We start from the raw sequence: 16,377 nt of genomic DNA on the forward strand, positions 1-16,377 counted from the left end.
TCTACCTCCTTTTTCTAACTCTCCTGCAATACACTTAAACGCTCCTAACTTCCTCACCCTTCTACCGAAAAACAACCATTACTTCCCCACTACAAGTATTCCATGTTTGCTGTCAGCTACCACCCGCCCAAGTGTGTTAAGCCCAAGACTTGGACAAAATGATGTGGGGTGAATGTAGGTGTATAATTGGAGCTGTGCACATGCCGCTTGCTTGGCTAGTGGCAGTACCTAGGAACCTGCTAGACAGCCAGCTGAACAGGTATTACGTGTGTTCAGACTTGTCAGTCACCTCATGTTTGCAAAAGAACAAGCAGAACATTGCTCCTCTGTGGCTTGCTGGCCCAACAAACTGTTGTAGGTCTCAGTTTTGGGAAGTACAAAGATATTTTGCTCCCCCACTGCTCCTCTTCTTTCTCTTGCTTCTCTCCTAGGCCATTATCACTGGTTACAGTTATGTTGCTTTGGAAGCTTTGCTTCTGGGTCTGCTCTGAATAGCATTGGTAATAAATTTGTGCTTTTGGCTGTCTTTTTAAAATGTTGAATCTGCAGCTTGCAATATATTTTGAATCCTTAAAGGAGTCAACGGAGAAGTCATTGTATCCTGATGATATGCTATCTGTACTACGGGATCTTCTGTTCATTTTTTCAAATCTGTTTTTACTTTAACTGAAATGGCTGTTTGGATGCTATCATTTGGGATCTTATTACCACCACCGGGCATAATGTAACTGACTTCTTTCCTTTAAAGATACACTGGCAGTGCTGAAGGTAGGCAGATTTACGACAAAAGGGGAATATTTACATATGGAGGAAGTCTATCTTGAACTAATGTTTCAGTATAGTTTTAGAATGATACAGAAGCTGAGAAAAAATAATCCTATATTTGTGAACAACAGCAAATCAAGTGTATATCACAAAACACAGGATGGCTGATGTTGGAAGGGACCTTCAGAGATCATTTCATCTTATTTGCAGAAAAGGTTTATCATTTATCAGCGTACTTCAGCTTAAAGACTTTAGGGATTTCTTGATAAAAAGTACATAATTTTTTCAAGTCACTTTAATAATCATAAAATTTTATCCAGCTAATCTAATAATTTCCCAGGAAAAAAGTCCAGAGAGATAAAGCCAGTAATAGTCCGGATGGTCCATTTTGCCACTAGAAACTAACTGATATGGCTTATCATCACTTTACTTCAGTTTTACACTTGTGTAACTGAAAGGTTTTAGGGAGTTACACTGGAACACTGAAGTGATGAATCAGGCATGATATTCCTCTCTGAGTGAAAAATAACTGCTGTGAAAATATTTTGAAGTATTTTTTATGAATATAGGGAGTGGAACAGGGCAAATCCTTAATATGAATTAAGATTTGATAACAGTTTTCTTTCTGTAGTCAAACAGGATTTCAGAATCTGATAATTTTACTTAGCATGTGCTAAATTTCTCAAAATGGAAACAATGGACAAATCCATGTTTTTGCTAAGTTGACTGAAGTCTTTTCTATGAAACAGGTATTCTGAAACAAACCAAATTGCTTTCAACCTTTCTCTAGCCTTTTTCAATAACCCTCTCACAAGTTATTTTCTCAGGATAACTATCTTTTGTTCTCTGTCTTTTCTAGAAAAAACACAAGGCTAGATGTACCAGGTTTTTTATTTAGTAAAAGGGTCCTTTACTTTGATGCAAAATTTTCTTTCTTATATCTATATAAGTGGTAAATAAACAACAAAACATTCATTTTCTATACTCTTAAAGAGTATGTTATTCAGCTTTTTAAGAAGCAGCATATTACAAGTCTCATTTATTTCTAGAATAGAATTACACTCAGGAAACAGTAGTGTTTACATGCACGTTTGGTCCTTTCCCTCAATTTTAATCATTATTACTGTGATGACTCTAAAGATACAAAATGAAATCCTGACCCCATTTAAGTCAATTGCTAGGCTATTGTCAGATTTGAATTCATCCTAATAATTGATGTCTTTTGAATTGTTGAGATCACTTTGAAAAGCGCCTTTCATTATAGCCCACCTCTGATATTTAATGTGCATTACAACTTAAACTCCCTTTTGTTCCTCATTTTGGAATTTATACTGAACATTTTTCTTCAGTTTTGTCTTAAGTATAGTAACAGTAGATTATTTTGTTAGCAATTTGAAGAAAATACAAGCATGTAATTATTTGTGTCAGTACTTTTTCCTTTCCAAATTAATGTTTTTATGTGCAGGCTTGAATGGTACAATAGCTACATGAAGATTCTTGTGAATGGTTTGACTGCTGAATAAAATAAGGGATTTCCTTAAGTGTTATTAAATAATCAAGAGAGTCTTCCAGCAGTATTCTATGTAAACAAGGATTGTATTAATCTAATTCTGTTCCTTCTGCAGCTTCCAATAAACTCTTATCTTCAAGGCAATGGAAAGGGTTGTTAAATTATTGTAATAGACACATTGTGTGTAATTTGTCCAACTCTTTCTCTTATCTTACAAGATTTTAGACAGATGCATAAAGATGTGCTATATACACTCCCACTAATGGCAGAATTCGTCAGAAAGGATACTGATTACTGTCATCCTGAATGCTGATACAAGTTGACAGAAACAAATGTATCTTCCCAACAGACCGTGAAAATGTATTTGCTCGTATCATATGGATTGATCGTACTGTATAAATATATGAATTTTTATCCATACCAAATGGATTTGGGGACTTTCTAAATAATATTGAAAATACTGGAATGACAGGGGTGTTCAGGTGCTTAATGTACTGCTTTGGAGAAACATGTATGTGAGTATATAAACCATAAATACCAAGACAAAGCACAAACCAGTGCTTCTCATCCTGTTCCCTATCATCTGTCTGCTCAGTAACGTGCTGGGTGTCATCTCTCACCCTTTTCCATACTCCCCTCTAGACCTTTCTTTGCTCCTTCTCCAAGTCATTTTGAAAGATAACTCATTTTGCAAGGCAGAAGGTATAACAATTAAAACAAAATTCAACACACATCCTAATACTTAGTGTCCATTTCCCATTCATCCTTCTATGCTTTGGCACTAAATTGTAAGTGCTCTGGAACAGAAAATATCAAGATATCTGTACCCTGCTCAGTTTCAATAGCATCCTTGGTAACTATGAAACAGTAAATCTAATGAACCTGACATAAAAAGACATAAAAGAGATGGATAGAAACCCACAGTAAATGTTTTAGTGAGTGTACTTTATACTCAACATTATATATAGGCACTTAGGGTCATATATACATGATCTAGGAGGTCACATAAGTCTCTGATATAATTTTTCTTACTGGCTGGCTCTAGTCTTCACAGTCAACAGCAACCAGTGAAATTAAGCAGGTGAAAACAAGCAGGTCATATAAACATGGCCTTCACACCTTAAGGAATGAAGTCATTATTGGGCAGATAAATTGCATGGGAACAGTTCTGTGGTTTTTTATACCAAGGATTAATCACATTCTAGCATAAAGAAATTGAAAAGTACTTTTCTAAATGGTAGCTTTTGGCCCTGCTTTGTTGGGGTGGGTTTTTTTTCTTTTTTTGGATAATCAAATATTAAAAAGTTAAGTAAAGAAATAGGACAAATACAAATGCAGCTAAAAAGATTAACAGCTTCATCTAATGAATGCCACTTTTAAGAAGTGACTTTACACTGAACAGGAGCTGAGCAATCATCTGAATGGAACAGGGGCGTTTGCAAGTGTTCGTGAACTCATTTCCTGAATCCTATGTTTTAGTATTTTTGTGTATGGGATTTTGTTCAGAAAGTTTCCTGGAGTCCTGAATGAGTTAGAAGATTACTAGTTTTCACAGACAGTTGCGCTGTTTGGAATCCTCCAATTTAATCCCGTCAAGAAGACATACTTTACGATCAGTCTAATGAACGAACAAAACAGATATTTGAAGCAGCTTTATCTCCTCGATATAGCCAAGCTTTAGTCTTGAATTATTCCATGCTGTCTATCTTTGATAACAGGACTGAGCCAGCAGAACATGGTTGCACAAGTTTTCCATCAGCCTAGTCCTAATCTCCTGTCAATGTGTATAATCAAAATCTTCTATGTTTCTTTCTTTTAGAAGGAATGTGAAAATAATTCTGCCTGAGTAGCTGTTTTAGGAAATGCAGGTTTAACTGACACCATCATCAAGAACCCTTTACAAAAGTGTTCATAAAAATATGGCACATTTTCTGCTGTATACACATCACAAGCATGTACAAGGGATTTTAAATATTGCCGCCTTTGATGTTTTTAATGCGAATTCTTTCTTTTCTTCCTTTCCACCCTTCCCCCCAAAAGACTGTAAATATTGCAGCTTGGTCTACATCAAAAGCCAACAAATATTCCAGTACTGGCAGTTAGCTCAACCACACAAAGTCTCCCCTCTTTCTTACTTTAATTTACCCCTGAGGAGCAATTCTTTTGCCTCCCACATTAAAATACCCCAGCAGGGCGCACAGTTTTTAGCCAAGCTAATCCATAGTGCCATAAATTACATTATACCAATCCACAACCTACCTAACACAGGCTTAACATTTAAAATTTAGTACAAATGCAAACTTCATTCCTGTATAAAAGCTTTGTTACAAAGGCACAGGAAAAAGAAACACTCAAAATTTACTGGAAAGGTGGTAGAAGGTACTGTTTCTGTTTTTTAAGCTGTCCTGCTAAAGTCTCATAGCTACCAGTTTCATTGAAATATGCTATAAACTAATCATGCGGGATATATATCTTACCAGATTTGTCACAGCAATAAAATCCTGCTCTAAAGAACAAGCCCTGAGAAAACAATGACTTCAGTCCTGATAGTCTTACTCAGTAATAACTTATCTATCAGCAATCAATTATTAGACTGTTATTAGTGACAAAATTGGGTGAGAAGCACTACAAACCAAACAGCAGAGTGGCTTTGCTCAGGAGAAATCGCAGTCTCAGAGGTCAGCAAGATAATGTTCATTCTTCTGTGCCCTAGGCATCCAGCCTTCATATTTTCCCATCATCCCCTTGGGAATAGGGAGAAATGGTGCTGTGGATACTGATACCTTGTACTCACCATGCAAATAAATCATCCCTTCTCACATGGCTCATGGAAGCCTTTCTAATTATCTAATACTCGTTTTAAACAAAGGAACTAGCTGAATAGAAAGCCAAGGCGCCACCAAGAAGCATCTTCAAACCAAAGGCAACTGCACTGCAGTGCATTTATTTCTGCCTTAATCATTCCATTTGAATGTGCAATTATTTTTGCTTTTTTGCAACTGTTTTTTATGCATTTTAATCAAAGGATCTATATTTCCTTTCAGCTATCCCCTCTTTCTGTACAGCCACAAGTCACATAACACAGCTAGATGAACACATCTCTTCCTTTTACTCCAATCTTATGCAAGATAAAATAGCTGCAAAAAAGTGTTCAGGAGATTAGTATCACTTATCCAAACTCCCATCAAGACAACACAAGCTTACACTACCACTTTTAATGCTTGCACAGGTGAGTCAAAACAGGGTCTACTTTGTGTGACTGGAGATCCACTGCTACTTGAAGATGTCATGACATAAAGGGAAAAAAAGAAGCTATCCAAGGCTTAATAAAATGATTCCTGTTTGTTTTAAATATGTGATTACTAAACGTGAATGAAACCTAAAAAGGACTTAATTCAGCAATCGAAAACAATTTTGGTTTGATTCTCATATTACATGAGCCTCATATTACATGAACCACTTCTAAGAGATTTCCTAACCTGTTTATATTCCAGCCTGAATAAGTGAATTTTCAAAAGCTTTCTAAACACTCCATTTTATAAATTTAGTTCTCTAGGACTGACTAAGCACTCCAGTATACAGCTACTACAGTGATGTGAGGTACCAGTGACCATAGTGCTTTGTCATGCTATCCAAGGCTCTGCAAGTTCTTTTTAATTGTATTAAATTATAACAACATATAAAAAAGTGACATGGCAATATGTACTTTCAAAAAAAATAAGGTCTTTTTTTAAAAGGGTAACTATGGTGTAAAATTTATACTCCCATGGGACCATGAAAGGTTATGGTTTCATTTTCAATGGAATCTAATTTCATTTGGTTAAATCTTTACTGGAAAGAATTACTTCACATGTGAGACTAATACTGATCTCTATGTGTAACCCTCTGAGAATGCCAAATTCCAAGATAAACTTATGTTTTTGCTACCTGAATCATAGGTGGTGGCAAACCACATTTTAAATAAACCTTGTGTTAGAACTTTAAAAATGTGAACCACAAGCAATAAATTAAATAAATACAGAGAGATGATCCCAAGAGGATTCCTGACACACCACAGGCTCTGAGTGTTTTTAAAGGGGTAGAAAGGTTATCAAAAGAAAGGCTGTGTAGCTTCTTGCAATATTGCAATATACAGCTAATAGCTTTTTTCAAATCAATGGTATGTACCTAGTTAGAATGTAGAAATCTTCGGAAGATACAGAAAAAAGGGAATATGAGAAAAGCACATTTATCAAAAACATGTAAAAACTATACAGCTGATACTATACACAATTACATGCGTGACTACCTCTAATCAGACCAGCAGTACCCTAAAGCCAAGAACAGTGTTCGTGAGGACCATGACAATCATATTTCAAAATTCAAAATAAAACTGCTATTCTCTCTTTCGGCCTCTCCTGGTGGAGCAGCTGATTGCAGTACAGATGACACAAAATATCACACTGCAACTTGTGATGCTTCCAAATGCCTAGTTAGCATTTTGTCAAGAGTCTCAGATAACTGTTGGACTCCTAGACTCACTTTGCAACCAAGGGCACATAGTGCCTTCAGTTACCCACCTGCGAAATCGGAATATGATTTTTTACTTCACACAGATGTTTCTGATGACTCCTAAATACATGTTCAACACCTGGAGCTCTCTGAAAAAGCAGTATTCATATGTAAAATAAGAACGATTTAAACTACTGGTGGCAAAGAAACTCTCAAATTCAGTGGGGCTATGGTTACATCAAAATATTCCAGTAAAACCAAATATAACGTTGTTAGGGGGAAGTATCTCTTTCCTTCAACTTACACATAGGCCTGATTCTGACAGTAAGCCCGTTTTATCAGTCAATGGAAGAAGGATCAGGCTGGCAGTAGTCAGATTTCAATAGCAAAAAAAAAAAAAAAACCCAAAAACCTGACACTAATATCTAAATCCACTGTAAATATGCAAAACTAGACACATACACATAAAGGTTCTGACATGAAGGTTCTGACATGCAGAATACCTAAAAAGACAGAGTCACAGTGTTTGGGGCAAACACTGGGGTTCTTCGTGGAAAAGGCAAGCAAATAATACCTGCTATATCCCAGTCAATTGAATTGAAAGTATTTCTTAGCATGTGCTTCTCAGAATTATGAAGCATTTTCTCCATAATAATGTTTTGTGGTTGTGTCTACTCTTATCCCCAGGAAAAGCCAGCATACTTGCATCCACAATAAGGTTTTTGCTGTATTTAAGACACTTTTTCCCAAATCATTTCTATAATTGTACATACCTTAAATCATTTGATCAGATTATAGTACTAGTCTCTTTCTGCAACTCTTCAACAGAAAAAAAAAATATGACCATTATATGGCAGATGGAGTGAATCACATTTTGAAACATAGAGAAGAACATGAAGAAATTTTGAGTCTTATGCAGTAAAGTCTTCTTCCTAGGATAAACCAATATGTGAAGGAGGGCCACAAAATTAGATCCTTTATTAGTAAGAAATAACAGACAGATTAAAAAAAGCGTTTAGTTTTCTTCTCCAAATAAAAACAATTTTGATAGAAAAAAGCAAAAAATAAGTTTATGCTTCCAGGAATCAAATAATAGTTATAAATATGTTGCACTAGAAATGGAAGTTTTTTCCAGACTTCCTTTTGTTTTAGTTATAGTGACTCCAACATTGCTTGGGTTCCGCTGTACCCTGTGACTATAGTTTACACAAACTACTTAAAGCATTCTGTATTCAGTAAAGACTATGTTTAGTTTATACAATCTGTTGTTTCTGTGTCTTCAGTATGTACTATCTGCTCTGAAATAGGTTCTAATAGTTTTGAATAAAATTATTATAGAAATATCTAATTATTTCTAGGTTCAGGCTGACAGGCCTTACACTTAAGCCTCCCTATTGTATGCATATTCTACATAGATAGTAGTGTTATTCATATGTGGCTCCCTGAGAGATTTGAGTAATGCATTAATAAGCATAATTTCTAAATATGGATTGGAATTACTCTTGTTATTTTTTTCCCAGTATAAAATACAAATTATGAAAAGTAGAATTTGCATCTTAACTTGCTCTCCATATTCTTGGCTGACAAATTATCTCCGATTTGCACCTTAGGAAACTGCCAGATATCAAGTTACAGTTAAAGCTTCACAAATACATCACAGTTACTGGAACCAAAATAATTTTATTTTACTTACCAACTCAATCATGTAATGAATTTTAAGAACCATCCTTTGTCACATTTAAAAAATGTGGAAATTATGAGCCACCATTTGACTGTTATCAACTTTAAGTAACATCTGTCTAAAGCATGGGGCTTTTATTGTATATCTCAGTTTGGAAAATAACCTGCTGGAGAGCCAGAAAAAAATGAATCTTGGCCCTTCACTGACCGATTAATTATGCTGAATTTTTACTTTCTCCTAAAGAACATCATTTTCTCAGCAAATGATTATACAGATTTTTTTAAACAAATCTTGTTACACAAATCCTAGCTCAGTTCTTTACCGATCTGACATCTATACTACTTCGCTTAGCTTAACATATCCAAGTCACATTTGTAAGTTTCCATAAAAAGTCGATTTAATCCTTGAATAAACTGAGAAAGTAATATTCGATATCTATATAGATAAACACAATTCAACTCCTTTTCCTGCCATCCCACCCACCCACAACGCATGAGAAAGGCGGTACTCCTTTTGCTCTAATTACTATGTTAAACAGTTTTTTATTTGCATTCTTTTCAGTATTCTTGCTCATATCTAAGAATATATTTTCATTCCAAAGGACTTGAGTATTGCTACATAGCTAGTCTCAAAATCCATAAATCTAAACTATATGGGGAAATAGAATCCTTCCATTTTTCATGACTCCTTGTTTAATTAAGATGCTCTTAACTTAAAGCATACATGATACCTTCTTATCATATTTTAAAATCTTAGGAGAAATAAAGAAAAAATGTTGAATATATATGATTGCAGAGTAAGATTTACACTGAAGTAAAACTTCATGGTAAAAGTTAAGATATAATTCCTATCATGTGAGAACAGTGGCTGTGTTGAAAAATAGTGTATTTCCAAGAAAACCTGAAATACATTCCTAACCTTCAGGTCCTTATTTCTGCCTCAGAAAGAAAAAAAGGAAAGAGAGGTTTGGATAACTCAGTAGTAAAGAGGTATTATTTTTCTTTTGATTTGGAGTCTTTTATCAATTGATTTATGATACAGTAATACAAAAACAACATTATGCACTTGATGTGTGGTTTGTAACCACTCTTTCATTGCCTGGCAAACATGAAGCAAGCACTGATGACGTCTGCAAAACTTGCAAATGGAAAACACCACTAAATGCTCTTTAGTGTGTTAAAGCAAGAACCATGGGATATGATTTTATGAGATAGACACCTTAAAATATTTACATTAGTAGTAAAGAGTCAAATCTTCCTGCAGGTCTGTGCAGAAGAGCTCTGAAGTAAGGATTCAGTCAGGCATTTGCAAAGGTGATCACAATCTGTCCTTTGATCTTACTGCCAAACAGAAAAGCAAAACGTGCTTCCAAGGGCCGTACGTCCATATTTGTGATGGAGCATTTCCAACAAGTGAACGGATTTAGAGGTTAACTTTTTCCCCAATAGCAGGCTGAGGTGATTTGCTTGGCTTACCTATTTCCTTTTGTTAAGTGACACAATATTGGAAAACATTTTGGGCAGGACACCCAATGTACCATCTGCTTGAGATGAAGCTTTTTGCACCGTGTAGCATCTAGCCTTCAGTCAGCATAAATTACTAAAGAAGTTTCATAAAAACAGACTTGTAATACTTGTAATATTGATTTTATGTTTTCCTATCTATGACTGACAGATTGAAAAGAAACAAAAGTTATTAGCCAAGAAAACTGAATGAAAGCTTGATTAGCTGCTGGCAAAAATCTCCAGATGAAGTTCAGAAACACAAGAAAGGAGGACGATTGAGAAAAATCATCAATGAAATGGAAATAGTTTGTTTTGCTTTTGTAATTTTTCAGGTAACTAGGGAGATCTAATATCTTTCTCTCTGATCAAGCAATTAGCAGTCACTGTATTTTTAATTAAATAAAAGACTCAAAAACATATACCACTATCATATCACTTTGATTTCTAAACTCCTTTGGGGATCGCAGAGAAGCATATGGATCTTTCATCCTCAGGTACACCATCACGCTACTGCAAGGCAGGTGACATGTAAAATGCTGTGACCTATACTGCAAAGCAGTTATTTAAAATACAATTCGTATACACTTGATGCAAGAGAAGAACAGGGATAAAGACAGACGGAATAGAAGTTTGGTATGGTAGGTATTAGAATATTAGTAACTATGATAAAGCAAAGAAAAAGAATTAGTCTTCAGATTCAGGGATACTAGAGCTATGACTTGGTTCCTTAGCTATATTAGAAACACTTTGCACAGTATGAAAAAGATCTAATGTTTCTGTGTTTTTCTAGAATTTGCCTCACTCAAAGGAATTGAAACAAAAACATCAAGATCATCCCAGGCCTCATCCTAGGCACAGCACTTGGAGCTTCATGCGCTGAGGATGACTCAGCCCAAGCCCTGTTACATTCCCGTTTCCAGAGAAACACCTTCTTACTCCAATTCAGTCGCTTGCCCACGTAAGTTTTTCCTGCATGATCAATACTAAAGGCAGTGAATTATATTTCAGGCAAATATTGCCAGACTGTCTCAAAATAAAACTGTCTGACTACATACAATTGGCAAGGGGGATTGTTCATTGTAGTGTACTGGACTCTAAAGGGGCAGAGGAGCAGAATGTGACTTTGTTGTAGACAGTTCTCAAAAATAGTTATTTCTTTTACTAACAAAACAGGATTGTAAATTTAAAAATTCATGCTGCCATCAAGCCACAATCCTCTATGTCAAAATCAGATTTTTTTTGGGCCAAGTTAAACAGAAATCCTTGCTAATCACAGGAAACGTCCTTGCAGTCTACTTGTGTCTATAGCTGTCTAGACAGCTTATTATCTATTGAATATCACAGATAAAAGGTGGAAATTAGTATTTTCAAAACTAATTTACCACACACTTTGAAAATAGATCAGTTTTTGAAGAAAATGCCACCAATCATATTGCAGCCCTGAGGTAATTCTGTGTATTATTCAGCCCCTCAAAGATCACGTGAAAATATCCAAGAGAGTGACACTTATGAGAAAAAAAATTTTTTTATTAAGTGTTATAAATTCTGAGTGCTTATTTTTAAGAGTGAATTCTATTTTCTCCCCAGTGATCATATTTCGAAGGAAATCTGTATGAGCTATGATCCATCCTTGGTCTGTTAAAAATGGTATTGTGAATTTGAACTTTTATTCCAGAATTACCACAAGATACCCCCATTTCTGCCCAGATCTAGAGAAAAGTTCTAAGTCTCACATCATAGGGCAAGAGAATACAACAACCAGAGTGAAAAATAAATAAGCACTGACTCCTCCTATGAATAACATTCATCAAAAAAGGCATTAAGCGATGCCATCATGCCTTCCAAAGCATATTTTTCAATTGAGCTAAGAAGAGTGCAGAGAGAGAGACACAAAGATCAGCACATAAATACATGAACTTTCCCATGAATTTTTCATGGGAAATGGGACATTTTTAGCTATTAGTTTTTTTTTTCCTGAACCCTAATTCATCCAAATCTTCAGAAATTATAAAGACAGTCGTAATATTATCACGTTTTGTGACAACAACTTAATTCATGCTCTGCACCTTAGTTTGATATTTGCTACAAATGCATGCTTTTTTGCCTGTGGGGTTATATGGTAATCTACACAATATGTTTATAGGCTTCAATCTATTTGCTTAAACTAGTTCAAGTCACTTAAAGGAAAGACTTTTACTACTATCACTTTAAAGAAGTATTAGCATCAGTAACTCCTCAGGTCTGACTTTATGCAATCATTCACACATGTTCAAAGTTGGGTAAAATTCCTGTAAATCATTATATGTGAAACGCACCACAACAGAACTCAGACACTCTGAAACAAGAAAACAAAAGAAACAAACACATAATAACACTCAAATATATTTGAAAATTACTTACTTTTCCTTTGCTGGTAGTTCTGTCTCATATGCTGCCACTTTAGCTCCTGTCCCAGCAGGCTTTACTACCCTTTGCCTTCGCTTTCGCGTCGGAGCAGCATTGATGACGTCTGGGCTACTCAGCATGGAGTCCCTTCGTTCAGCTGCTGCCAAAAGGAAGAAGACCAAATTTGAAGAGAACATGGAAGTATTACAAGATAATTCAAATTTTTTTGTTTATTCTTATAAAATCTCCCTCTATGCTGGTAGCATGGATTCAGACTTGATAGCAATTGCTGTCTTGCAGTAAAACAAACAGAAGGATGCTACAAAGTGAAATTCAAACAGACCAAATTTAAATTAGAAAAACAGCTTCCCTTGACCGCTCTCTGTAGTCAAATTAGAGTAAGGAGGATTTTCCAATGTTCTGTGAAAGACCAGAAACCTCCTGAAGGTCTCCTGATTCCTCATTCTAGACTGTTCAGTAACTAGAGAGGCAGCCTACAGAGTCTAGTTTCACCTAGCTGAAGTTAGTCTTTGTAAGCTACAAAATAATTGACAAAGATGGGCACACAGCACAGGAAAAAGGAGCTCGGGACTTGCAATTCTGCTTATGGCATGACTTTATTCAGACCCTCAATCTGTAGTATGAGCAACAACATACATCCAGAACAAAAGGGAGTTGTATGATTTTCAATATTTGTAAGGAAAAACCCTTGTGAGAAGCTTATTTGCTGCAGTCAGGTACAGGATTTTGTTATGCAGAAGTTACCGTGCTACCACGGGGCCATAAAACCTCAAGAGTTCTACTGGAGACTCCCGGAAGACATTGGCCAGAGAGGAATGGGCAACCCCATGCCTGCTCATGAAGGCAAAGCATCCTCCGACCGGAGCCAACCACAGCATTGAAAGGGAGGACGCCAGCTCCTTGTTCTGCTCATGGAACAGACGGCCCTGATTCCACGGCAGCTTTCTTACTCAACAGCAAATCTCTCAAATGCTGAAGAGTAGCTGCAGTCCCGAAAGGAAGATGTAGAGAATCCCTAACTCCTTGCAACCTCAAACTGGATAGCAAGTATAGGCTTCTACTCACTCCTCTGCTTATGATACGTAAACTGTATCCAGATTCATTCACCTACAATTTTCACTTCCATTATTACTGCATAAACTCATTTCAGTAATTCATGAAGATTCATAAAAGATGCACCATCTACATTTCAAAAACAATCTTCTGTCTGCTTTGACAGTTATCTGATTATTTGAAGCTTGCATGTCAAGTTGGTCAGACCCTTCCTTAAGCTAAAATCTTTTCTTCCTTGCTATTGCTATACATTCAGAAGATAGGTAGATATTTTTACACCAGCTATCAACATTCTGTAGCATGCTTTTATTTCATGTGCCTGCTTTAAAGATAAAATCTTTAATCACTTTGAATATTTAAGATAATGATATCCAGAATAGCACACAATTCAACTGAAATATATTAAATAATGATGTGGTGACTGATGCTGGTGCTATTACAGTAACTTCCCTGACTACTTCTTTCTGTGCATTTTAGGAAGGTTTAATCTGTGCATGGATGAAAGACAGTATACTTTGAGGTTCAATACTGAAGATTTTCATGTGAAAGTAAATAATGGGTCCTATTTCTTCATTCCTTCCAAATTTGTTATCCATCTTTACCAAATGGAAACAGGAAGAAAATATGCAACCCACAAGTACTATTTTAATTTTTTCTCAGAAAAGGTTTTTCTGATTCAGAAAGCCATTAAATTAGACATACAAACACAGGCTCCTGACAGCCAACTACTGCTTGCAGTTAAGCATACGCTTAAATATCAGAACCCTCCTAGCTTATAACAGCATGTACTATACTACATCAGAGATTTACAGATCTTTGCAGGGTGACAACGGGTATTAGCTGACATGTTTCCAAGTCATAAGCTAATTAACAAGTTTCAAAGTCCAACACAGACAAGGTACATTGCCTGTAATAAATGTGGAAAAGGGTTAAGTTAAAGCCTAACCTTCCATCCTAAACTTTAACTAGCTCTATATACTTTTCCAGTGCTAAATGTCAAAAACATGTCAATTATTGTTAATTACTGTTTACTGATGACATATTCAAAGTAGTATACCTAACGCTTATATGAATAGTGTTCTGTATATATATTTCAACATCACTTCTTAAAGGTTGCTCCTTCTTAATTAATACACAAAACAATTTATTGTCAGGAACCACACACACAGCAACAAACAAGTAATTTCATTATCACAGTTCTTATCTTTCCTTGCTGCCATTCTTCTCTCACACTGCCTGCTCTTGCCAGAAAGTAGATCCAAAGGTTAACTACATATACAATGATAACACAATGCTGCTGTTAAATAACATCTCTGTGTTTCTACTCATGTAGCATATAATGGTTCTCCTTAGACAGGAGCTCTTGCTCAGCATTGCTTAATGTTTAGATGCAAATCCTGTTAGTCGTCCACAACGGTCCCATTGATGCTCATGTGAGAAAATGGAAAAGAAATGTTAACCTTTGTAGCACACTGCATTTATGCCTAACCTTGGGCTGGGAAAGGGTCTCAGTTTTGTACTAAAGATCTCAGTCTAATCTTTCCCATGAAAACAAATTTTGGTCTTACAATCCATTAAAGCAAAGCAGAATAAAAGATATTCACCTAAATGATTCAAGTTAACCTCTGCAGTACAACTGAGAACTTCTATAGTGAGAAAATTTCTTTCAATGATACCAAGAAGGCAGCTTCTCGTTCAGATAGTACAAAATGCAATCTTATGATGGATAGTAGTAGGCTGTTTCATATATAATAGTAGATCACCATAGATTGTTTTTTTTAGCCATACTACATCTAAGGTTAGACCTGCAAACGAAAAGATGACATACATTTGAAGCTCAAAGTACAAGCATCACCCACTACTGCTGCCCAAAAATGAATCCCATTAATGGATTTACTTACAGTTTTTGACTATAAGCCAAACAAAGCTTAAGCAAAATAATATTCATTGCTTGACACAAAAGTACATGAAATAGTGGGAGATAGTCTTGAATATAAAACTAGTTTTTCATTCTGAAAATTCCTTCCTTTCCCTCTAAATTTAATTAATGCTTCAAGAAGTTTCTTTACTTCTCACTAAAATGTTTCTTGCTTTTGTATTATTTACTAGAATACGAATGACCATTATGCCTTTTAGAAAAATAGTAGCAATTTAAATATAGAAAAGAGTGCTGTATGAAGAAAGGCAGTTAATAAATCCCATAAAACAACAAATGTTGATCAAATAAAGGAAGCATTCCCAATATACAACATACCTTCTGCAGGTGAATAGCTGCAAGTAATAAGACTGATAAGACAGCAAGAAACAGAAACATAGTTCAAGTGCTAAAAGATATTTGTGCTAAGATGATTAAAGATTCTAAATATAAACTTTTGAGCTCATATTTATTCTTTGGAAGAATGATATTGTTTGGTGGATAGACTAAATTAAAATTGAATTAAAAACACAGGACACTAGAGAAGAATTTAAAGTGAAAACTTAAATATCTTTATTTTCTTCGGAAGAGGCAGAATGAAATTAAATCAACACAGTCCCATAAAGTTGGGAAACGGAAACAGAAGATACCTCTCCACCAATACAAAAAAAGGCCAGTCCCCGTTCTCTGAGTCTGAGGACAGTCGGTATACACCACCTTGCAGCCACACAGTTATATTGTCCTCCTTCCCAAAACAGCGCTGCCTCTTCCAAATGGTTTGTTGGGAAGAGTGTCCGGGCAGCCAAGGCTCTGTCTGAGGAGCTGCCTGGCTGTAGCTGGTGCAGAGCAAGGTCACGCCAGGGACGTGCTAACGGTGAAACAGTGGGGACAACTGTGCTCGAGTGCCAGCACCAAGGCCCATGCTCAGGCACTACCTGGTTTACTAACGCAGGCAGAGCCAGGCGCGCCATCGTTTCGAAATCTCGTCACTCCGTGATATGAGCAATGTGAGGAAACGGACGGGGGATGAGTGAGGTGAGGGGGCAAGGCA

General features: G+C 36.0%; 1 protein-coding gene across 8 annotated transcripts in view; it reads right to left on the reverse strand.

Moving 5' to 3' along the window:
• LOC112983650 (DNA repair protein XRCC4) overlaps nucleotides 1–16,377 on the reverse strand; it is a 191,411-nt gene that overhangs the window by 53,800 nt on the left and 121,234 nt on the right. For 7 of the 8 annotated variants that reach the window (XM_064502480.1, XM_026100900.2, XM_064502482.1 and 4 more), the window contains one exon: nucleotides 12,353–12,497. In XM_064502480.1, coding sequence (XP_064358550.1) covers nucleotides 12,353–12,497 — 145 coding nt within the window. The remainder of the gene's footprint in view (nucleotides 1–12,352; nucleotides 12,498–16,377) is intronic. The other variant, XM_064502477.1, reaches the window with a different exon arrangement.

The sequence above is a fragment of the Dromaius novaehollandiae genome, chromosome Z (genome assembly GCF_036370855.1).
Source record: "Dromaius novaehollandiae isolate bDroNov1 chromosome Z, bDroNov1.hap1, whole genome shotgun sequence".
In the NCBI taxonomy this organism is placed as follows: domain Eukaryota; kingdom Metazoa; phylum Chordata; class Aves; order Casuariiformes; family Dromaiidae; genus Dromaius; species Dromaius novaehollandiae.